Genomic DNA, 12,468 nt, shown 5'->3' with positions numbered 1-12,468 from the left:
GGGTCAGCGAGGGCCCTGAGTGGACGTCTGTCTTGCCTGCTCCTGGGTTTGCTGACCTGTTGGTAAGACCCCCTCACTGCCCCCCTTTGGACGGGTTCTGCCTCTGTCTGTCGCTGGTGCCCACCAGCTGGCCCCGTCACTCCTGCAGACACCACACCAGAGCCCCTGGAGGGCTTTGTGGGGTTTGAGTGTGAATAGCTGTGCTGCTTTCTCCCTGCTTCCCAGGAGCAGCTCAGCTGGCTGACGGCGTCGGGCTTAGGTAATTGGGGAGGGTTGGTCTAAGGCGGTGGATTCCTTGGGGTTGGACTGAATTGAGCAGCAATCAAGGGAAACACACAGCGAGCTCGGAGACCCTTGTTCACAGAGTCGTCCGTGGCGTGTTTGTCAGCGTGTGACAGTGGTGCTTATTGCAGCGTGGCATCCGGTTTTTGTACCAAGTCGGTGCAGGCGGGAAGTCAGTGCTCCGTGACAGTAGAAACGTGCTGGGGGACCACACGCTGGGCGGGGCTGCCGGGGAAACGGCTGCTTTGCTGTCCACGCTGGGTAGAGGAGGCCCTCCTGAGGCCTCGCTCAGGCACTGGCCAGGTGACACGAGAGAGACTTGTGCTTAGGGCCCCCCCGCCCCCGTGTGTGGGGATGAGAATGTGACAGTGTGCCTGGAGCTTCCACTGGAGGAGTGTGGCCAGGGAGGGGCAGTAGGTCCTGCCTGGAGGAGCGCGGTGGCTGCAGCTCGGGTGGGCGTGCGATGCCTCTGCTCGCTGCTGTCTTCCCAGGTGTCTTAGGTCAGAAAGCAAAGCTGTGTGGAAGCGGTTGGTCCAGAGCTTAGACCATGGTCACCTGCACTTCTGTGGAAGATCCGTCCGAGGCCAGGCCTGGTCATCAGGGCTGTGAACACAGCCTCCAGTGGAAGCTGAGGCACCGACTGGCGCAGCTGGTGGCCACGGGGCCAGGGCCGAGGTGATCTAGGCTCTGGCCAGCCCAGCCATTCACCTCGGAGCCCCCCTGGATGTGTGCCGTCTGGGGCCGAGGAACCGCGCGGTGCAGCCAGGGCCAGGCCTGGTCGGCAGGCTGTGCGGGGGCAGAGCGGGGGCTCTCTCTGATCCTGGACCTGGGTCAGGACCGGGACCAGGGCAGCTCGTGGAGCGCAGGGCCCTGAGCCGAGAACGCAGGAGAGGCGGTTTCCTCCCGGCCTTGGGGCAGGGATGGGGGTGCGGGAAGGGTGTGGAGGTCAGAGAGACTCCAGTCGGAAGGAAAGAGTAACCGCCCCAAGAGACACAAGGCTGTCGAAGTTTCAGAAAGTTAAGATAGGTTTGGAACAACGCTGCTGGGCGGTCCCTCGGCAGAGCGTGCCTCTGCGAGTCGCCTCTGTGTCCTCCGTTGGCTGGCGGAGGGGAGCCGGCGCGAGGTGGGCTCCCGGGTCGGTGAGGGGCTGGCGCCCAGTGGGGCAGCGCTGGCGAGGGAAGGGGCGCATTTCAGATCCCTGCTCTCGGAGCTGTGCTGCTCAGGTCCTGAGACCCTCCACACACGATAGACGGACGCCGTCAGGTAACATAAACCTGGTTCCGTGAGAAGGAGTTTGTGTGTGTGCATCTCAAAACGTGGGCAATAGAAGGAATCTGCAGTGAACACGCTGACTTACACCGAGATGATGCAGTTACCAAGCTTCCAGACGGGGACGTTTATTACCAAAAGGAGGGAAAGTTTTCTGTAATCTCGACAGCGTCCCTCACTCGCAGGTAGTGAAGAACGAAGTAGCAGTACGATTTAAACAGTTACATTCGTTAAGGAAAGCTATTTTCATTTGGTAAGTAACTAAGCCAATTTTCCAGCTAAAAGAGAAGAAAGGCAAAGGGTAACGTTTTAACCGCTTCATCAGTGAGAAAAATCAGAACACAGTCGACAATGCCTTTTTGTCAGTGTGCAAAACGATTGCCTGTATTAACATTTTATATGCACCAGGACATAAGGAGGGAGAAAAGAAAGTGCAGGTTGAGACTGATGTGTGAGAGAATCCACAGGAGGGCATCTGTGTCAGGTTAGTGGCTTCACCTCTGGAGTGAGGGCTCACCCGCACGGAACGGACCGTGTGGGTTTACGTCAGGCTGCGTCGGGTGGCATTTCTTTGGAGATGGTGGGTGGTACCCATAAGCAGGGTCCCGCTGGAGGACATTGTCAGGGAAGCACCAGGTCAGCATCAGGGGCTCATCTGCCCACACGTGAGCCACGGCTCTGCAGCGCGGGGTGGGCCGCCACGCGGCAGGCCCGGCGGTGAGCGCAGGCCACATTGGTCACTGGAGCTGGGTTCCCCGAGAGGCCCAGTGGGAAGAGCTGGGGGTCCCAGGGGTGCAGGAGCAGCACGGGGGGAGGCCGTACCCTGCCCCCTGCATTCATGCCCGTCTCCTCGCCGTACCAGCTCCCAGTGTTGGGAAGCCCTTGCTGGGGCAGTGGAGCGCGGCCCCTCCTGCCCCGTCCCTGCCCTCTGCGGGCTTGTTGTGGGGTGGGAGTCACCCACTGAGCGGCAGTTGGCTGCCTGATGGTCCTGTTGATGGCGCTCAGAGGGGGGCACCCTCGGGCCAGGCCCGTGTCTTGGTCACGGCTGAACACAATACCTGCCGGAAAACCCTCGGTCTGTTCTGTGGTCCACACGCAGGAGGCCCTGGGATACCAGTGTGCTCTGCTCTGAAGGGACCAGGAATTCTCTCGCCTGCCTTGGGTGTGTCAACGCTGACCTCTCAGGAGGAGCCTGGTGTCTGAGCGTCCTGGCAGGCGTGGAGTGAGTTACTGAAATGGGCTGAACGAGGAACCGCCAGGCGGTGGAGGGCAGGGTCCAGCCGAGGCCCGTCTCGGCCACTCCTTGGGGCCTCCTGGCAGCGGCTGCACAGCTGGAGACCTGCACCCACCTGTGACAGGACGGGAAGGGTGTGCACACGTGATAGCCGTGTGAGCCCCAGCGTACCGTGAGAGGTGTGTGTTGGGGGCAGCGAGGTGGGCGCGAGAGGGGTGCTGCCCCAGATCCAGGCCCGGGCCTGCTCACCCAGGCTCGCCCGGGGCTGGCCGCGTCCACACTGTGATCCACCCCCGGGGGTGCCTGCTTCCCTGAGGTGGGGGACGATCTGGAACAAAATGTGTTGCCCGTTTGCATCCCAGGCTCGTCCACGTTGGGGTGGAAGCGGACTCCAGAAGCTCCGTCTGTGCTAACGCACGCGCCGTGTCTGGGGAGCGCTAGGCATTGCTTCCGTCGCCCTCGGGTGTCCGCCTGCTTTGGGCCCCTCCGTGCGGCCGCCTCCTTCCTGCTGGTCCCCTGGGCGCCTGGCAGCCCCTGCTGGAGGACGGGCCCCAGCATCTCGGTGCCCGGCGCCTCGTACCCACCCTGGAGGGTGGTCCACGTCCTTGAGGTCACGTTGTCCGGGCTCGCGGGCGTGCTGTACAGGAGCGCCTTCGTTCTGTGGTCTTACACGCAGGCAGCTGCACTTTTTCTTCTTCTAAGGCTGCGTTAGTGACACTAGTCGGCACTTGGGGCCGGTGGTTTTCCAGTGTTTGCTTCCTGCCCGTTTCCTGACACCTGGACAGCCCTGGGCAGGAGAGCGAGACTGACCGGGCCCCGAGCCCGGCACCCCCCTCGCTCCTGCTCCCTCATCTGGACTCTTGATCCTCCTCCTTCGCTGACCAGCAGCAATTCCTTGTCCCTGGAAAGACGCACAGTGACTCTGTCGTGGTGCTGACTCGACGTCATGACGGGACAAGCTGGATGCCGTCGGTGGGTGGGCGGCCCACGTGGCAGTGAGAAGAGAGGTCGTGACGTCTGGGAGGCACCTTCACGGTAAGTTTCTGAGACGAAAGGTGTGGTGCGTTGGAGACGAGACCTGTAAGGCTGCGCTGAGCTCGGTCCAGAGTGGGTGGGCCTCCACCCAGGACGCCTGGAGGACCCGGGGGGTGGTACCCAAGCTAAGGAAAGGGTGAAAACCAGACACAGTTCATTTCGTTCACTTTCCTGAATGTTCGTCTGCTCCAGCGGTCCAGAGCGTCTTGGGCTTGTTGCCTGGGTCTCTCCCCTGGGCTCGGGAACGCCCTTTGGTTTTTAAATGGGGCGGCTGTATAACTTCCTGTCCAAAGTGGGGCTCTTGAGATGAAAGGGAGCACTCTGATGGCCAGGCTGGGCGTTGGACGTTTGCCGGGCCCGGCGGGAGTCTGTGGGACCCGCACCGCGTTCTCCATGCAGCCCGGGGGAGCCGTGGTCTTCGTTCGTGCGTGTAGGAGAGCGCCTGTCATCCTCCCACGCCCCACCCAGAGGGTGTCTAACAGAGAAATGGGCTTATGGCTGTTAGACGGGGTGTGGGAACTCCTTGTGTTTGGAGCCCTCTCCGCCCTCCCCTGGAGTGGCTTCAGCCGCGGGCATTGTGTTCTCGTGGCCATGCTGACCTTTTCTGCATGGGCACCGTCTTCCTCGCCAGTCGTTTGGGTGCAGGTGTCGCATACCCTGTGCAGCGTCCTCTCCCGCTCTCGCAGGTGAGGTGCGGGTGCAGCTTCCCAGCCTGGGGGTGGGGGATGGCTGGGCGGCGGGGGGTGGCCTGTCCCCCCGCTCCCCGGCTCAGCTCAGGTAACTCAGTTTCTCTGCCTCTGGTTTTCACATCTCGAGCACGGAAGCAGCTGTTAGCAGAGAAGATGACTCTCACGGGGTTGCTCTGGGATTAATTAAAACCTGTCAGCGCTCCGCGCCACTAGGGCCTCGCGACAGCATCTGTTCTTGCCCTGTCCCGCGTGTCCACCAGGAAGGCGCCCGGCAGAAGCGGGGTCAGCCAGCCTAGCCCAGAGGGGTTCACGGGCACGCCTGCCGGTAACCCTGGCCTCCGGCAGGTAGGAAAGACTGGCCAGGCTGAGCGAAAGCTTTAGGCCTGTGTGCAGGGCAGCCTGCTCTGGAAACCAGGTAAAAACTAGCTTTTAGGGTCTCTCAGACCCAGTACATCGTGGTCTCGGTGGAATCCACTCGGAATTCACCCGGGTGTAGGCAAGTGGCAGTAACGTGGGTGCTGCTCTGGTTTTCAGTTGTGTTACTGGCAGCCAGACAAATGGTGGGACGCTGGCCAGCCCTGTGAGCCCCCAGCCCTGAAAGCACTGCTTGCCTCGAATGATGGGCATTTGTGCTGTTGCTTTTCTGCGTAGCTGCGTTACCTCACGGTGTGTGCTCACGTGTGAGGAGGCAACCTGCCTGTGTAGGTACCATTTCGTGTTGCAGTTACTGGAATGCACAGAAGTCTTTCTAATCTTCACAGCGCGTTGCAGACAGAATCACAAGTCACACACTCAGCACGGACGACGCAGAGAGCTGCGAGGAGCAGGCATGTTTATTTGGTTCACTCCAGGGCTGCGGCAACCACGCAGTTGTAAAAAAGGAACGGGAAGTAAGATGTACAAAAACATGAAATACCCCTTTAGAAAGTATCACCGTGAGAAACGTATTTCCTGTGGATCCTCCCTCCCTCTCCTGTGTCCCCACTCCCTGAAAGGAGACCCCCAAACGCAACCAAACTGTGAGAAGGGACAGGGGGTGAGTATGTAACAGAAAAAAAAACTGAATTTAACGGGAACATGCTCTAATCTTTAGTTTATTTCTGGTTAAAAATATAGCAATCCAGTGCAGTGTAGTAAAGAAATCTGCTCGAAAGGTAGCAGAGAGAGAAACAGCTGAACATAAGCAAAGCAAGGCAGGGTCCACGGACGGCCGTGCCCAGGACCTTCCCAGGCGTGGGTGCAGGGGCCCCGTCTGGACGTGCCCGGGCCCCACAGACACATCCATGCACGTGGCCGGGGCTGCTCCATGGCTGGGACCACGGGGCATCCAGACAGTCCGGGACCTTATTCTTGTTTGTTTGGACGGTGGGACAATGCTGGCAGGAAGGGCAGACACACCAGGAACCTGGTTTTGTTGGATTGAAACAAGGTATGTTGCATATTTTGGAGATGGATATGTCATGGTTTCTCGGGAATTGTCAAGCCACCGGGTTTCAAACACATTCCTGTCCTGGCACCCGACCAGCTCCCGAGTATGGGTGAGGCATCTGGAAGAAATATGCATATCTGTGAGGGAAGTCGAGGCAGGCACAGGACAAGAATGTGAAAACCCGTGGGCTCAGTGACACACTGAGAGGACGACATCGTGTGAGGGCCGTCGGGGCCGCGGACATCTGACAGCCTGGACGCACGGCCTGCATCCGCGGTGCGGAAACGCCGCGTGTTCTGAGCCCAGGCCCGACGGCAGGCTGTCCCGTGCGGCCCTCCCCACGCCCGCAGTGCTCCCTGGCCCTGGTGCCAGCCCCCGGGATGCCCACAGCACAGCAGCCCTGGGCTCTGGGGTTGGGGTGGGGGAGACAGTGGGGAAAAGAAGGACTTTGCCGTAAGACTCAGTGTCGGGGCTGCAGGAGGGCCGGGTTGTGGTCGTTTCATGGGCAGAAGAGGAAGCAGGTGTCTGCTTCCCTAACTAAGTAACTGTGCAGCAGGATTTACAACAGAAAAAGGCCCAGGCCACCACCAGCTGGAGCGGGCGCCCTCTCCCGTGCCTCACGCCAGGGCTTGCCGCCCACCAGCCGCCGGACGCTCCAGGGGCTCTGCCTCTGGTTGCCTCCTTTTCCGCGTCCCAGACGGGGGTGTGAGGACGGTGGTGACTGTATTTTTTGCCATTTATTTGCCGGGATCCCTTCTCTTTCCACGTCAAGCTGGAGGGTCGGCGTGCTGGCCTCCTTCTGCCATGCCACACAGCAGAGTGTTATACAAGCAAAGACTTTTGGCTAAGATCCAAAAAACATGACCCAGAAAAAAAGGCAAACTGTGAGTAATACCCAATCACGTGGTTCTCTGAGAAGACCAGGAAGTTGTCGTTGGGTGTCCGAGCTACGAGCCTTCCCTTCTGTCGTTCTGCTTTTAATGTCCCCCGTTTGTACACCAGCTGCTTTTGCTAATGCGACAATCTCCTCAGATGAAAAAGTTAATAAACAAAATGGCGACTCCGATGTTTAGCAAGATCACCATGGCCACCAGGATAGGCGCCGAGCCCTGGAACAGAAGCAGAAGAGGAGGTGAGCCCCAGGCCACACCCCCTCCTCCTGAGCGAAACTAGGGCTTCCCAGAGGGTCGGGGGAACGCACGGCTCAGGCAGTGGTCAGAGGCTCCCATGAGCTTCTGTGTGCAGTCCTTGAGGCTTTGACCCCTTCAGACCTGCACGCCTGGGTCCCAGCATAGCCACCCGAGCTCAGCCCACCCAGCGTGGCGACGGGAGAGCCCTCTCGGTTCAGTGAACAACTGCCCGGGAGCCGCGCAGCCGCCGGGAGCCCCTCGCTCTCCTGGGGCACGAGCCCACCTGGCCCTTGGACCACAGCCTCTCCCCCACCCCGAACCCGCCGCCCTTGAGCCTCTGCGGTGACGGTGCCGAGGCCACGGTGCTGGACAAGGATGAGGGGCACCAGCTGCCCCGACCACCCTGGGCCTCTGCTGGAAGCCCCCTCCCGTGGAACCACTCAGCGGTGAGTACATGCCCGCAGCAGCGTTGTTTTAAAGCACCCAGGACGCGCCTGAAGAGGTCCTAAAGCCACAACACGGTTCAGTGTGCTAATACAGAACCCCTCCTGCATCTCCCACCCTGCCGGTCACTCGGCTTCCGGAAATACCCACACGCGCGCACACACACCACACGCGTTTCTGGAACAGAGCTGGTATCTAGGTCCCAGCGGGAGCACCCGGGTTCAGAGAGGGCAGGCGCGTCACAGGAGCTAGCCCGCCTCCCAGACGGATGCTCACGGTGGCCTCGAGGGCCACCTTCCAACAGAAAGCTGCTCGGCCCCGGGGTCCGCCTGGCAGGTGCTGAGTCCCAGAGGGCCCCGTGGGGATGCCCCGCGAGGGAGGCCCTCTGGTTTCCTCGCGTTCAAGTGGGGCCGAGCACGCTGTGCCCCGCCAGCGGGTGGGGGCCTGATGGCCGTTAGCACAGGGCGTCAGCGCTGGGCCGTGGGCCGAGAGGGCATTTCACGGGCCATTCCCGCTGCCTTTGGTCCAGGGAGTGGGGAGTGCTTATGGGTGGGAGCCGGTAGGCCAGGGGTCAGGAGGTGTCCCGTGGGTGCGAGAGCCCCAGCCCTCCGCCTGGCCCAGGATCTCTGTTCTTTCCTCAACGCCACCCGCCCTCCATGGGAGGAGTGCGTCAAGGGCGGGTCTCACCCACGAGGCGAGTCACGGCTCCACCCCGCGCGTCTGATCCCACAGGCCTGGGGGGACTCTGTCCCTCTCACCCACACGGGAGCCAGACCCGTGTGTGTCCTGCCTGCTCTGGCCTCTGTGTTTCCCTCCGGGACGCGGTACGTTCCTCCAAGGTGAGGACCGTCCTGATCAGCAGGAGGAGGGCTGGGGGCAAGGGTGGGGTCCCATGCTGCCCCGTTTCTTTTGGGGAGCTTCCAAAACCACCCAGGTGCCCTTGCTGAAAGGATGGCGCCTGGGAGTAGCCCTCACAGGGACCCGTCCAAGGCAGTACAGCCCGCACCCGTGTGGGCTTCCTACAGAGGAGTGTCCTGAGAGCTGGAGGGTCGGGGAAGACCCAGGGGGCAGGCTCTCGGGCCCCGGACCGCTAGCGTCCACTCACCGTGCTGGCCTTGAGCTCATCCCCGTTCTCCTCGTCCGATTCCAGCGCCACCGGTGAGGACCTCTGGGGCGGAGAGAAGGTCAAGTCCCAGCGCAGCAGCCGGGGCTCCGCCCGGTCCCCCAGCCGCAGGCTCTCCAGCCTCTGAACCGCGGGCTCCGTGCACAAGGCCGGCCTGGCATGCTCCTTGTTCTGGGACTTGGACCGCAGTCTCTGGGCCCCGAAGCCCCGGTCGTCGGTGCCCCCCTTGCTGTAGCGTCTTTTCGGGGGGTGCACCTCCTGCGTGTACGAGTCAATCCTCAGCAGGGGCTTCATCTCCATCTCGTAGTTGCTCAGCTTCTCCTCGTCCAGCTCCAGCAGCTTGGTGCTCCCCGGGCCGGGGTTGCCGGCCCGGTGGTGGGAAGTCCAGGAGAATGTGGTGGGGGACCCCGTCCGCCGCTCCCGGGGCTTGGGGTTGCTGGGCTGCCTGTGGCCTGGGCCCCGGGCCCGGAAGGCTTCCGCGGGCTGGCCACTGCGGAGGGCGCCGCTGCGGACGCCCCTGGAGCCCCCGGCCTTCTCCTCTCCCCAGCTGTTCCGGGCGCAGTCCCCTCCCCGGCCCTCCAGGAGCATCTGGATGTCCCCACCCCGCTCCTCGTCCACCGAGACCTGCCGGGAGAAGTGGGCCATCTTGTTCCTCGAGGCGGGGGCCGGTGGAGGGGTGGCCGTGGGGCTGGCGGGGAAGCTCTGCAGGGGGCTGTCGTCGGGGGTGGTGCCCTTGCGGTACAGCTCTGGGCTCTCCTGCTGTAAGGGTGTCCCGGCGGAGATGACCTCGATGTCGTCACTGGAACGCTGCCGCTTCGGCCGCTGGTACTCGAGCCCTGGATCAGGGACGAGATGGGGAGCACAGAGGCGGGTTACTTGGGTGTTCTGTGTGGAGGCCCAGTCTCACCTGAGGATGGCAGGGGACCAGGACCGGGTTATGGTGGCAGGTAGCCAGGGCCCTCGCTGCCCACCAGTGGGCTATGGGGCGAAGGGAAGTGGGAGGGCAGTGTTCCCACAGCCCCTAATAGACCCTCCAATTTCCCTCTGTGGGCACTTCAAGGATGACCAGATTGGGACGGGCAGAGTGGACAGTTCTGGTCCATGCCCCCGGCTGCAGGGGTGACCCAAGGCCCGAGAACGTGCTGGCCTGGCCTGCTCGGGGATTCTGAGGTCCCACGCCCGTGGCCCCCTCCTGACGATAAAACATCTCGTGCTCGGTGACCTTCTACAAGGCAGGACGTGGCGTGTTTGCGGCTGAATTCCAATGCTTCTGTTCCCTATCTTGGGTCCTGTGGTTCTCGAGGCTGCGCCAAAGCCCAGGGATCCTACCAGCGGGGCCAAGAACTGCAGGCTCTGGGAGGAGAGCTCAGGGCGTGGTCCCGGGACACACTCCACCCCCAACCTCGCGAGGCTTCCACTGGCTCTGGGAAGCCTGACCCAGGTGGGGCGGCGCGTCGGGCTGGGAGGATCGCGGCCTTAGCGGGCCTCTCCGATCAACGATGTCCCTGCTCCAGCCTCCCTGCCACCCTCAGGCCCGTCCCCCAAGGGGGGATGAGGGCCTCGGGTCTAGCTGACTCTCAGTGGCTTCTAGCTCCTTCCAGCCCCACCCCTTGGACAGGCGGGAGGCCCGCCCCCCAGCGTCCCAGAGCTGTGCTGACCAACTTGGCCACTGCCGGTCACGCGTGGCTGCTGATGGATCAGGTGAGACGAGGTGAAGCTAAGGATGGATGCAGACCCGTGGCCGCAATCCCGGCCTGGCGGGCAGCAGCCTCGTCAGACAGAGCAGTCACACAGGTTCTAGCATAACCCTAGGGGGAGGAGTGCACACACAGTCCCGGGGGAGAAGCAGACGGAGGGAGGCAGTGGGCTGATGGTGGCCGCGGGGCAGAACCGTCGGATGTGCCTTGGGACACCCCCCCCCCCCAGCTGCCCTGCCCCCAGCGGCACCGGGACTCACCGTTTTCCCTGTGCTGGAAGGAAGGGGAGAACTCTTTGGCAGTGATCCTGGCGATGCGTGCTTCCTCCTGGGCCTTCTGAGCCGCGGTGAGGGCCGCCTCGGCCTTGGCCCGGGAGTGGGAGGTCCTGGGCAGGAGAGACACGGAGGGCGGTGAAGGCTCGGGGTTGGGGGTGGCTGCAGCAGAGGGGCCGGGACAGGATGCCCGAGACCTCACTCACTCGGCAAACGTCCCCGGGCACCGCCCAGGCCAGGGTGCCCGCCAGCTGTTCTGAGCATGGAGCAGACCGCACCCGAGCGAGAGCAGGACCTGCCTAGCCTGGGCTGTCTTCATCTGGGGTGAGCCCAGGTCCTGCCGCCAGGAGGCTCCCTCCGTCCCCTGGCCTGGCTACAGGCTAGAGACCGCAACCCGTGACTGACTCATCTCTGAACCTCCGGGGGCGGGCAGGTGCTCCGTGTGGACCCGACCAGAGATGACCATCTGGGGGCGGCTGTGCCCCCCCCCCCCACTGTGGGCAGAGCGGGCCACCCTCCAGGGTGAGCAACTGGCCAGCCTCGGGCAGGAAGGGGAGGGCTCGACGGCAGGACCAGCCCGTCCTCAGAAGAGGGCGCAGGGCACGAGGAGTACGGCGTGCACGGCCCGCCCTGGCCTGCCCAGCCTCCCCCCATCCTGTGTGAAGGGGCCTCGCTCGTCCCAGCGCCCTGCACCTGGGCCCCCGGCCAAGCAGTTCTTCAGCCCAAACCCTGTCCCCTGGAAGCTGGTGTCACCAGTCTGGTGTGCGCAGTGAAGTCTGAGCCCTGGTCTGCAGGTGCCGAGAGAAGGCAAGTCTGTGGCCCGGGCTGAGGCCCGACGCCGCTTAGCAGCTGTGGGGGCGATGGACAGAGCCAGTGGTGGCACTGCCCTCGGGTGGGGCACACCCCCGGGTGGACACGGGGCCGCGAATCCAAATGAGCCGATGACACCGCCCTGACGCTTCCAGCAGCACAACCTCCCGCCGGGCGCTCAGCTGCCCCTCCCCAGCTGAGTCCGTGTGAGGCCCTTCAGGGGGCAGGACTGGGTGCCCGAAGCACCCGGACGGGTCGACCTGGTTCCCTTCCCGCAGGGCGGCTTCCGCAGCCAAGAGGCGCTCTGTCATGGCACGGCCCCAGCTCGGCCCAGAACCCGCTCGTGGGCCCGAGCTCGCCTCTGCTGGATGATGTGACTTCTCCAGAACGTGCCAGGGGTTTGGCTTTGGTAGTAACGGTTTATTGAGATCTAACTCACAGAGCATACAGCTCACCCCTCTCTAGCATACAATTCAGGGGGTTTTAGTCTGTTCGCGGAGCTGTACAGCCATCACCCTAGCCGATTTTAGAACTTTCCATCACCCCCAAAGGACCCCATTACTTTTAATAATCACCCCCATTTCCCCCAAAGCCTCCCCACCAGCCCTAGGCAATCAGTAGAGCTGCCTGGTGTGGACATTTCATGCACGACCGAGTTGATGGGGGTGAAATACACATCACAGGTGCACCACCTGGGAGGTCCCCGGTCAGAGGCATCCAGCACGTCCACAGGCCATGCAGCCACCACCTCTGTCTAGTTCTCACACTTCCCACCACCCCAGAAAGAGCCCCATCCCCAGGGCAGTCACTCCCGCCTGCACCCCCAGCACCAGGGGTCTGAGCCATTCAGCGCTGACAAAGCCCCTCCCATTGCTGCACGGAGATGGCGCCCACCCCGCTTCCCAGCCACGCGGCGGGGCCAGTCCTGGGGCTGCTCCTGGGGTCTGAGCCGAGCGCCCCGCCACGCTGTGCTGTCTGATCCCGGGGACCCGGGGTCGTCGGCTGGCAGATGAGCATCACGGCTGACCAGACGGGGCGTCCCCAAAGCTGGTGA

General features: G+C 62.9%; 1 protein-coding gene across 1 annotated transcript in view; it reads right to left on the bottom strand.

Annotated features, from left to right (window-relative positions):
• Positions 1-6,966: 6,966 nt before the first annotated feature.
• Positions 6,967-12,468, bottom strand: part of JPH3 (junctophilin 3) — a 79,238-nt gene continuing 73,736 nt past the window's right edge. Inside the window, exons 3-5 of the mRNA XM_065899162.1 lie at positions 10,593-10,717; positions 8,618-9,471; positions 6,967-7,047 (exon numbers count right to left, since the gene is read on the bottom strand). Of these exons, the coding sequence (XP_065755234.1) occupies positions 6,967-7,047; positions 8,618-9,471; positions 10,593-10,717 (1,060 nt within the window). The remainder of the gene's footprint in view (positions 7,048-8,617; positions 9,472-10,592; positions 10,718-12,468) is intronic.

The sequence above is a fragment of the Phocoena phocoena genome, chromosome 20 (assembly GCF_963924675.1).
Source record: "Phocoena phocoena chromosome 20, mPhoPho1.1, whole genome shotgun sequence".
NCBI lineage: Eukaryota > Metazoa > Chordata > Mammalia > Artiodactyla > Phocoenidae > Phocoena > Phocoena phocoena.
This window is presented reverse-complemented; position numbering and strand designations above follow the sequence as displayed.